The following is a 10149-nucleotide window of genomic DNA, read 5'->3' on the forward strand; positions in this document are numbered from 1 at the left end:
ATTTTCATGTCCACATCATGTACGAGGCAATACCACTTGTGAAAATCAAGCTATTTCGCATTTTTCTCATTCAATGCACCATTAACTGAAAAATGAACACTGAATCCCCTTTTGCTTTAACCCTTAAATGAATGGGTGTTTCACCAAACATTGTTCCATACCTCGGGTCTTTAGCGACCCGGCACGTATATCTATCACAAATGGATTTACAAAATGCCCAAACAGTGTCAAATTTTCAAAACATTTTCAAGACAACCAGAGAGTAATCTATTTATTTTTTATTCATTTTTTATTATTTTTTTATTAATATATCAAAGAGATGATGCAACATCTATAGAACAGGATTCATTACTTCCACATTGAAATTTCATGAGACGCAACTGGCTGCCAAACACATACTGAGCTACACATAACACATGTATTTTCTCAGGCAGTTTTTGAGTCTAAATAGATGCACAACTTAGATAATTTCAGTAGTACACTCAAATGAAAATAGCCAAATCATACTGTTCATGTGTTAAACTTGCTATAGTTTACTTCCACGTTTCTTCTTCATGTCGAATGTAAATCAAGTCAATCACTCAAACATCAGCAACACCTGGAGTAAGAAATAGCATGTATAATATGTATGTGTACATGCATATGAGATACTGATATACTGATAACTTATGCATTAAAGGGTTGATGTCAGCATTTACACCTGAGCTGAACTAGCACGAAAACCTGATGATCCATGATATCCAGCATGATTTGAGAATGTTCCAAAGAACATCTTTTGTGTTTCAATGAAATCAAGGAAATCTGACCTTTTGTACAAAGGAGTTAACATGCTCAGTGTCACAAATTTGCTTTTTTGTTTACTGACCGACCTAGAAATAGTGCAAAATCTATATTTTCTGTCAGTGTCTTTTAGAACATATTGAATTTAATGAATGCTTTTTTTAATCCAGTGCTGTCACAGACAAATACAGTACTATTTTCAATCTGCAGTTAATACTCTTGTAAATCCAGCAACAAAAATGAACAGATTAATTGAACACTAAACTGCATCTGGTTTGTATAGGCTATTTATTGAATTTGCAAACTTGAATCAAGGCCTCTACTAGTCTAAAATATCAGTTCTCCATACAACTCAGGTGCATCTACAGCATCTATATCTAGTTGTTTTGACCAGTTGCACAGTTTCTCAGCCTCTTCCTCCCATTCAGAGTCAGATGAGCTGTCACCGCAGTCTTCAGTCTCAACTGATGGTACAACTATCTGGATGTCCCATTTCTCAGCAATTCTGTTCTGTTTATTTGTGTTGGAGTTATTAATGTTGTCCACCTGCTTCTCTTCCGACACCTGGAACTGGAAAGCGAGCAGCGTTTCATAGTAAATTCAAATAAACCATCAACATTTCATTTTTATTTATTTTTTTCCGACTTACTCAGGTTGCATTGTTTGATAAGGTCTTTGTGCATATACTGCATACTGACTGTGTGATGTTCTTGCTCAAGTCTAAGTTATAGAAACTCAGCAAAAAAAGAAACGTCCCTTTTTCAGGACACTGTATTTTAAAGATAATTTTGTAAAAATCCAAATAACTTTACAGATCTTTATTGTAAAGTGTTTAAACATTGTTTTCCATGCTTGTTCAATGAACCATAAACAATTAATGAACATGCACCTGTGGAACGGTCGTTAAGACATTAACAGCTTACAGACGGTAGGCAATTAAGGTCACAGTTATAAAAACTTAGGACACTAAAGAGACCTTTCTACTGACTCTGAAAAACACCAAAAGAAAGATGTCCAGGGTCCCTGCTCATCTGCGTGAACGTGCCTTAGGCATGCTGCATGGAGGCATGGGGACTGAAGATGTGGCCAGGGCAATAAATTGCAATGTCCGTACTGTGAGACGCCTAAAACAGCTCTACAGGGAGACAGGAAGGACAGCTGATCATCCTTGCAGTGGCAGACAACGTGTAACAACACCTGCACAGGATTGGTACATCCAAATATCACACCTACAGGTACAGGATGGCAACAACAACTGCCCGAGTTACACCAGGAATGCACAATCCCTCCATCAGTGCTCAGACTGTCCGTGATAGGCTGAGAGAGGCTGGACTGTAGGCTTGTTGGCCTGTTGTAAGGCAGGTCCTTGCCAGACATCACCGGCAACAACATCGCCTATGGGCACAAACCCACTTCGCTGGACCAGACAGGACCGGCAAAAAGTGCTTTTCACTGACGAGTCGCAGTTTTGTCTCACCAGGGGTGATGGTCAGACTAGCGTTTATCGTCGAAGGAATGAGCGTTACACCGAGGCCTGTACTCTGGAGCAGGAACGATTTGGAGTTGAAGGGTCCGTCATGGTCTGGGGCAGTGTGTCACAGCATCATCGGACTGAGCTTGTTGTCATTGCAGGCAATCTCAACGCTGTGCGTTTCAGGGAAGACATCTTCCTCCCTCCTCCCTGACATGACCCTCCAGCATGACAATGCCATCAGCCATACTGCTCGTTCTGTGCATGATTTCCTGCAAGACAGGGATGTCCGTGTTCTGCCATGGCCAGCGAAGAGCCCGGATCTCAATCCCATTGAGCACATCTGGGACTTGTTGGATCGGAGGGTGAGGGCTAGGGCCATTCCCCCCAGAAATGTCCGGGAACTTGCAAGTGCCTTGGTGGAAGAGTGGGGTAACATCTCACAGCAAGAACTGGCAAATCTGGTGCAGTCCATGAGGAGGAGCTGCACTGCAGTACTTAATGTAGCTGGTGGCCACACCAGATACTGACTGTTACTTTTGATTTTGACCCCCCCTTTGTTCAGGGACACATTATTCCATTTCTGTTAGTCACATGTCTGTGAGACTTGTTTAGTTTATGTCTTAGCTGTTGAATCTTTTTATGTTCATACAAATATTTACACATGTTAAGTTTCCTGAAAATAAAAGCAGTTGAAAGTGAGAGGATGTTTCTTTTTTTGCTGAGTTTACATTTCCATATAGAAATTCATTTGGTGTGTGACATTCTAGACTCCATCGAAAACTATTTTGAACAGCATTTTGCGCATTCTTTTATAGCTGTTATGCAGCCACTTCAAATTAGTTGAGAGACTACATGGTATAAAAGCTATTTGTACAATTCATTTGTCATGCTGCAAGACCAATTAAAAGGCAAAAAGGTGTTTAAAAATGGTGAAAAATTTGGTGACTAATTTTAGGCCCTATGATATCATTTTCCCATTATACATTTGAATAAATTTTAAACTAAAACCTTGTTATTGATTAAAAAAAAAAAAAATCCACACTGTCCGACTGTGTTGAACATACTCTCTCAGCCTTGTCCAGGATGTAGAGGCGTCTCTTGCGAGCTGCAGTGCTTTGAGCGCGGGCAGAGCACCGTCTCGAGGTGATCGAACCCACTGGTGATGATCCATCAGAAGAGCGGGTAATGCTAAGCACATGTGTTGAATGAAAAGAGTTAGAAAACACATCTCTGCCCAGTTACAGAAGCATGTAAGCAAAAATCTCTGTGCAGGAGGCTGTGTAAAGATTTCCAGTGTTCTAATATAATATGGTTTATATACCAGTGGGTCTCAACTGGTTTTGCTTCAAGGTCCATATTATACACTGCATATCATGTGACAATTTACACTACTAAAATTGTACAAAAGTGAACAAAATTTTCATGAAAAAAAAATACATTAAATAATGACAAAAATGACATAAATCTCCTGTGATGCATGTTAACTGCTGACAAATTAAAGAAATTAGTGAGAGTGTAAACATTTTTTTAACAAGACCTTACTTTCGGGGGGTCACGTGACGCCATGCAAGAAGCAGACATGTGAGCGACGAGCTCTGCGCACTTTGCTACATTTGAATTATTTTCATGTTATAATCTGGTGAAATTTGATACACCCAGTTGCACATTTGCTCTTTGAGGTAAAACATGGTAAAACTTACATGTTCAGGATGAAAGCTCCGACAGGCCTACAGACCGGGGACTCGATTTGGATGGTGCGGCGGGAGAGGAGATCCAGCATCAGTTGTCCAACATGTCGGTGATGATGACGAAGGTTCTTGCTGACTTGGAGGATCTCGCTGTAATACGTCAATCGATTACGGCGATGGAAATAAAATTCTCTGAGTTAGTTACAAGAGTGACTGATGTTGAAAGACTGTGTCTGGAGTCTTCGGAGAGGGAATTAACCGCTAATCCGCCGCGACCAAAGTTGATTTGGAACATCTCCTTGAAAAGCTTGAAGATCTTGAGAATAGAAGCCGCAGGAATAACGTTCGAATTGTTGGAATTCCTGAGCATGAGGAGGGCAGAGATATGGTGAAATTCCTAGAGGAGCTTTTCACTAGTCTGCTCGACATAACAGGCCATAAACTGGAAATCGAGTGAGCTCACAGAGTCCCAGCTCACAGATTTGCTGAGGGAGATAGGCCCTGATCAATCCTGGCCAGATTTCTGCGATCATCCGATAAAGAGCTTGTGTTGCACCAGGCGAGGAGCAAAGGGAAACTTTCTTGGAAGAACCATAATATTTTCTTGTTCCCGGACTCGTTGAACGCGATCGGTTCAAGTAATATAAGAAACTCTTACATCAGCGAAAGATCACTTTTGCTCTTATGTTTCCGGCCAAACTGAGAATAGAAACGAAGGACGGTCGCAAAGTATTTACATGTCCCAATCATGCAATGTCTTTTATTGAATCAATGGGTGAGTAAACCATTGGGTGTTTCTAATGTAAGTGGGTCGACTCGCTGTACTTTTCAGGTTTCTTTTTTCTTTTTGCATTGGCTCCGCCAAGCGGCTGGAGTTTGTTTTGTGAATAACACTTTTCCTTAAAGAAACGTTTGTATTGAAGAAAGATTACTTTTGCATTGAAGTTCCCGGCCAGTTTGAGAGTGGACACTATGGATGACCGCAAAATATCTACATGCTCACACAAAGATGTCTTTTATAAAGTTGACAGATTGTGTAAGTCATGGTATATACTTTTATGCGGCCTCCGAATGAATTGACTCGACCATTCGGGGAACTGGGATGCCGGTTTTGTTTCTTTTTGTATTGGTTCTGCCTAGGGGCTGGAGCTTGTTCTATTGAATAACACTCCTTTGGAACAGCTGTGGATTAATCTGTTCGTTCTTCGTGCTTATTCCTCCTGCTGGCTGGAGTTTGTTTTGTTGAGTATTTTTACGGGACATTGGAATGATTACATCATCCGCTGAACTCGTAACAGCCGGCTCACTGAACATTCGTTTGTCTGTCCGAGGAATCTGAACGATTTTATATCAGCTGGAATTTGTTTTGTGGAAGATCACACCTTTGAGACAGTTCTGTGAATGAATCTACACGTTCTTGTTAATGTGAGTGTACTATCTCTCTCCACATGGAATGTGAATGGGTTGGGGCACCCCATAAAAAGAAGGAAGGTTATTACTTTTCTTAAATGTAACAAATATGATATAGTGTTTCTTCAAGAAACACATCTCTCCCCGCAGGAAGCTGAAAAATTTGGGAAGATATGGGGTGGACATGTTTTTTTTAGTGCTGGCTCAAGTAAGATCAGGGGAGTCATTATATTGATTAATAAACATCTACAATTCAAATGTCTCAAACAGTTTAATGATAAATTAGGGAGAGTCATTATTGTTTTAGCTGAAATTCAAGGGCAAAGGTTGATTTTGGCTAATATTTACACAACTAACGCTGATGATCAGGGCTTTTTTATAGATCTTGAAGGGAGCTGCAAACCGCTGGCACCCCTCATGATATAATATTGGGAGGAGACTTTAATCTTTTGATGGACTCAGTCCTTGATCATAGTGAAGCAAAAGTGTGTAAACCCCCTAGAGCATCATTGACGCTTCACCAGATGCGTAAAAATCTTGGTCTTACAGATATTTGGAGACTTTTGAACCCATCCGGTAGGGACTATAAATTTTTTTCATCAGTCCACAAGATTTATTCTAGAATAGATTTTTTTTTTATTATATCCAAATCCCTCATTTCATCTGTTGTTGATTGTTCAGTTGGAAACATCTTAGTCTCAGATCACGCCCTGGTGAGTTTAGAGGTGTTGCCACATACAAAGAAAAAGAAATCATGTGGTTGGCGCCTTAATGTGTTCATTTTGCATATCCTGATTTCCAACAAATGTAAAAGTCAGAAATCAATGTTTATATGGAGACCAACTGGTCCTCCAGTATCCTCTGTGGGCGTGGTTTGGGAGGCACTTAAGGCGGTTCTTAGGGGTCGGATCATACAGTATGCTTCATTCACCAAAAAATCCAAAGCACAAGAACTTGTGGAGTTGGAAGGATATATTCCAGGCAGAGCTGAAGTGTCGTATGTCATCTGATGGCCTTAGAGAATTGACCAAATTGAAATATAGATATAATACTATTTTGTTGTGGAAAGTGGAGTTTTGGTTATTCAGGGCAAGACAGTCATACTTCGAGTCGGAGGACAAAGCAGTGGTGACTGCTGCTTTTGGAAAGGGTCATGAGGCATCAGTGTATTACACCCTGCTAATTCAGAGTCTGGGGGACGGAACTTTGAATTCTCTCAAAAAATTATGGGAGAAAGATCTAAACTTGACATTGGAGGAGGGGGTGTGGGCTAGGATCCTAAAAAATGTCAAGTCTGCATCTAGAGATGCAAGGGTTCGCCTTATGCAATTTAAGATTTTACAACTATTTTATTGGACCCCCTCCAGATTGTATAGGCTTGGTCTTAAAGGCACACCAACCTGCTGGCGATGTCAATCAGAGGTTGGAGACATAACTCATGTCTTTTGGGGGTGTGTTGAGATCCAGGAGTTCTGGTTGAAAGTTCAGAGTCTTATTTGTGATGTATTGGGCACTTGGCTTTCGCTTTGCCCCAGACTCTGTATTTTGGGCGATGGGGTGGTCATCGACGTCGGGAATTGGCACATAAAGAGTTGGGTCTTAACGAGCGTCATGATCGCCAGACAGGTTATTTTAAGGGGTTGGAGGTCGGTTGGAGCGCCCTCATTTCATGAGTGGTGCTCGGAGATGTGGAGGGTGGCGGCCTTTGAGGAAGGGATGTATAAAATGCTGGGAAATCTGGGGTTATTTGGGGTTTATAACCCTTCCATTCTTGTTAATAGCCCTTTTAGATGCATGCATAAAAATGGATTTAAAAATCATCATTGGCCTCATAGGTAAAATTACTTACAGTATCCGAGGAAGAAATTATTTGTTTATTGTCTTTAGGTTTTAGACAATTTCATTAGAATCCTTCTGAATCATCAGAAAATTTGCCAATAAATGAATGTCTGTTTCTAACCACATTACTGACAGACCAGTGAAAAAATGCAGCTGCAAACCTGTGAGACAGCTGTTGTCTGGGAAAACGAGAGACCGCAACGTGTCCAAATGGCAGCACCTTCTTCAGCTGACCTACAACACCCTCCCGAGACAGCACCTTCAAAGACAGAAACCTCCAACCATTTCCCCTGCCACCGAGACATGCCGGAAGCTCGTCCAGGTGACTGGAATACTGAGTGGGAGAAAGACATGACAATGGGCAACACTGAATATTACAATATGTCACAGAAAACCTGGAAATATGATGGAATTCTTAAATAGTGATTACCAGGCTTGGGAAAGGTCATGGGAATAATAACATTTGAAAAGGTCATGGAAAGGTGATGGAAATCTCCACTCTAAAAATAATTTCCTTGGACAGAAACTGCCCTTTGTGAGTGTAGTCTTACAAAGAAAACATCCTTATTCTGCAATCGTGAATAACTGGAAATATCATAGAAATTTAGTGGTCAAAAAGTGTGGGAACCTTGTTACAAATACAAGCCCACTTCATACAATTACATTTACAAATGGAAATGGATTGTGTTTTGCTTCCACCTGCATATAGTCTCTCATGCATATCACATCTTGTGGTTCAGTGATCATTTTGTTCTGCCTGTGAATCTCATCTTCTGTAATGAGCTCCAGAAATGTCCTGTTCCCCATCATTCTGCAGGTGTCTGCTGTGGCCTGTTGATGTAGATACACGCTCAGTTCAAAACTGAAATGCATGTCATTTTATTATTTTGCTTTTTAAAGTTTTTTAAACAGATCTGATCCAAGATCTATGTTTTTTACCTGGTTGGAGGGAGCAAAGAGTGTTTTGCCAGAGAGATAATGTCCTCCACTGCCAGTGTGGAATATCTTGAACACAAGTGAAGGTGGAAACCGAGGGCCTGCAAACCTAAGAACATAAACACATCAAATATTTTGATATATACTGTATATATTCTTCAAAAATGAAAAATGTTTGACACACCTACTCGTTGTTCATTATTACTGTAATTTTGTAATAATAGTAAAGTCATCAAAACAAAAAAACAGTTTTCCTTTATTGTCCACTCCAACTTATCCTTCTAAAAAATGTTTAGAAATGAAGGCGAGATTTTAATTTGTCTGCAAAACAAATTTAAACCATTTAAGCATAAGCCTTTAGATCCAAAGATTTTTACAATCATGATGACCATAAAATCAATCATATTTTATACTGATACACACACACACACACACACACACACACACACACATATATATATATATATATATATATATATATATATATATATATATATATATATATATATATGTCTGTGTGTGTGTGTGTGTATGTATTCTTAGAAGTAAGGATCTTTTATCAGTAAAACTTTACAATAAGGTTACATTAGTTAAAGCTGCATTATGTAACTTTGTGCTCTCTAGCGACATCTGTGGTCGAAACTTAAAATTGCAAGCAATTTGCGAAAGAACACTTTACGTCAGTCGTGTTTCGGCACTGCTCTTCTGGCGGATTAATCTCATGATTTGAGCTTTGCCTGTGTGTGATCATGACTGGAGATATTCAGAGACGGAGCCATAATGTGCTGTTTTCATGTTGATATAATGTTATACGATTAAACATTTAACACTGAAATATTACTTGCTTTGATGAAGATAAACAAGGCTCGTATTCACATATTTTAAATGAATGAATTTTACACTTATTGCGCTTTTCTGACAGTACACTTAAAGCGCTTTTACATAAAGAACAGGGGACTCAATCACCTCAATCACTACCAGTATATTTTAATATAATTTTTCAAGTGTTTTATCTACTATTAATGTTTGTATTGTGCTACACTTAGCCATATCATGAGTATTTCCTCTTAAATTGATGATACGTGTTCAATGGAAGACTTTGTTATTTTTATATTATATTGTACAGCCTCATTTGATAATGCAAGTTAACTATAATACTAAAATAGTATGTCTATGCAATGCACACAATAACACTGTAAACTAAAAACATAAAACGAGGATTCAATAATGATGGGGATAAAATATACTTTATTAAACATGAAAATAATATGCTTAAAAATGCAATATAACAGTTAACAGTCAATATTGGAAGTCATAAAAATTAGCAAACATGTCACAGTGACTTCCCCTGACAATGCTGATACATCGCATTCGGTTAACACACGAGTATTGTTCAATTCATACAAGCATGACAAGCAATATAAGCTTCAACAACCCAACCAGACAACAGATCCAAGCATTATAGCAAGTAAACAACATTGCCAAACGGATAACATAAACTAACAACGAACAATTGTATTTTTATTAACTAATATTAACACAGATTAACAAATGCTGTAGAAAATATATTGTTCAAAACCTACCTGAATTTGAGCTTGCACTTTAGACTGGGGTCTTTAAGCAGTTCAGCTTCTCTTGGACTGAGCTGTCGCAGAATGGCTGGTGCCAGACAATGTTCCTGTAATACACAGACCACTAGATTAAAAAAAAAAAAAAAGGCAAAAAAAAAAAAAAAATAACTAAATAAATACATCTAACTGGAATGATCTTTTTTTTTTTTTTTTTTTTTAAGAGCATCCCATTGAGTAAGCGGTGGACATAATCAGTTTTGTTTTCTAGTAAAAATGACATACATTTGGTGCATATCTGCTGGCTGAAACAAAGAGTGGATGTCATTTTAGTAACTTACAGCTGAGCGCACTGTATTCACAAGCTGTTTGAAGAGCCGTCTGTCTCTGTATGATCTCCAGTATGCTTGAATACTTCTGGCACAATTCTTATACCTCTCCATTCTAAACCTGA

At 39.0% G+C, this 10149-nt stretch overlaps 1 protein-coding gene across 1 annotated transcript; it reads right to left on the reverse strand.

The window, feature by feature from the left end:
• Positions 1-1065: 1065 nt before the first annotated feature.
• Positions 1066-10138, reverse strand: c4hxorf58 (chromosome 4 CXorf58 homolog). The gene is made up of 7 exons (XM_051696002.1): positions 10037-10138; positions 9711-9805; positions 8131-8236; positions 7891-8022; positions 7353-7525; positions 3319-3442; positions 1066-1350 (listed from the first exon to the last, which is right to left on the reverse strand). The coding sequence occupies exons 1-7, from the start codon at positions 10136-10138 to the stop codon at positions 1108-1110; spliced, it is 975 nt and encodes a 324-aa protein (XP_051551962.1). The 3' UTR covers positions 1066-1107.
• Positions 10139-10149: the final 11 nt, after the last annotated feature.

The sequence above is a fragment of the Myxocyprinus asiaticus genome, chromosome 4, assembly GCF_019703515.2.
Source record: "Myxocyprinus asiaticus isolate MX2 ecotype Aquarium Trade chromosome 4, UBuf_Myxa_2, whole genome shotgun sequence".
Lineage (NCBI taxonomy): Eukaryota > Metazoa > Chordata > Actinopteri > Cypriniformes > Catostomidae > Myxocyprinus > Myxocyprinus asiaticus.

Excerpts from the sequence above, each read along its gene's own strand:
- c4hxorf58 (XM_051696002.1), bottom strand. The coding sequence starts at position 10,138 with ATGGAGAGGTATAAGAATTGTGCCAGAAGTATTCAAGCATACTGGAGA. Across the intron at positions 9,806-10,036 it reads TGAATACAGTGCGCTCAGCT|GAACATTGTCTGGCACCAGC; the intron begins GTAAGTTACTAA and ends TGTGTATTACAG. Across the intron at positions 7,526-7,890 it reads GCATGAGAGACTATATGCAG|TATTCCAGTCACCTGGACGA; the intron begins GTGGAAGCAAAA and ends TCTCCCACTCAG.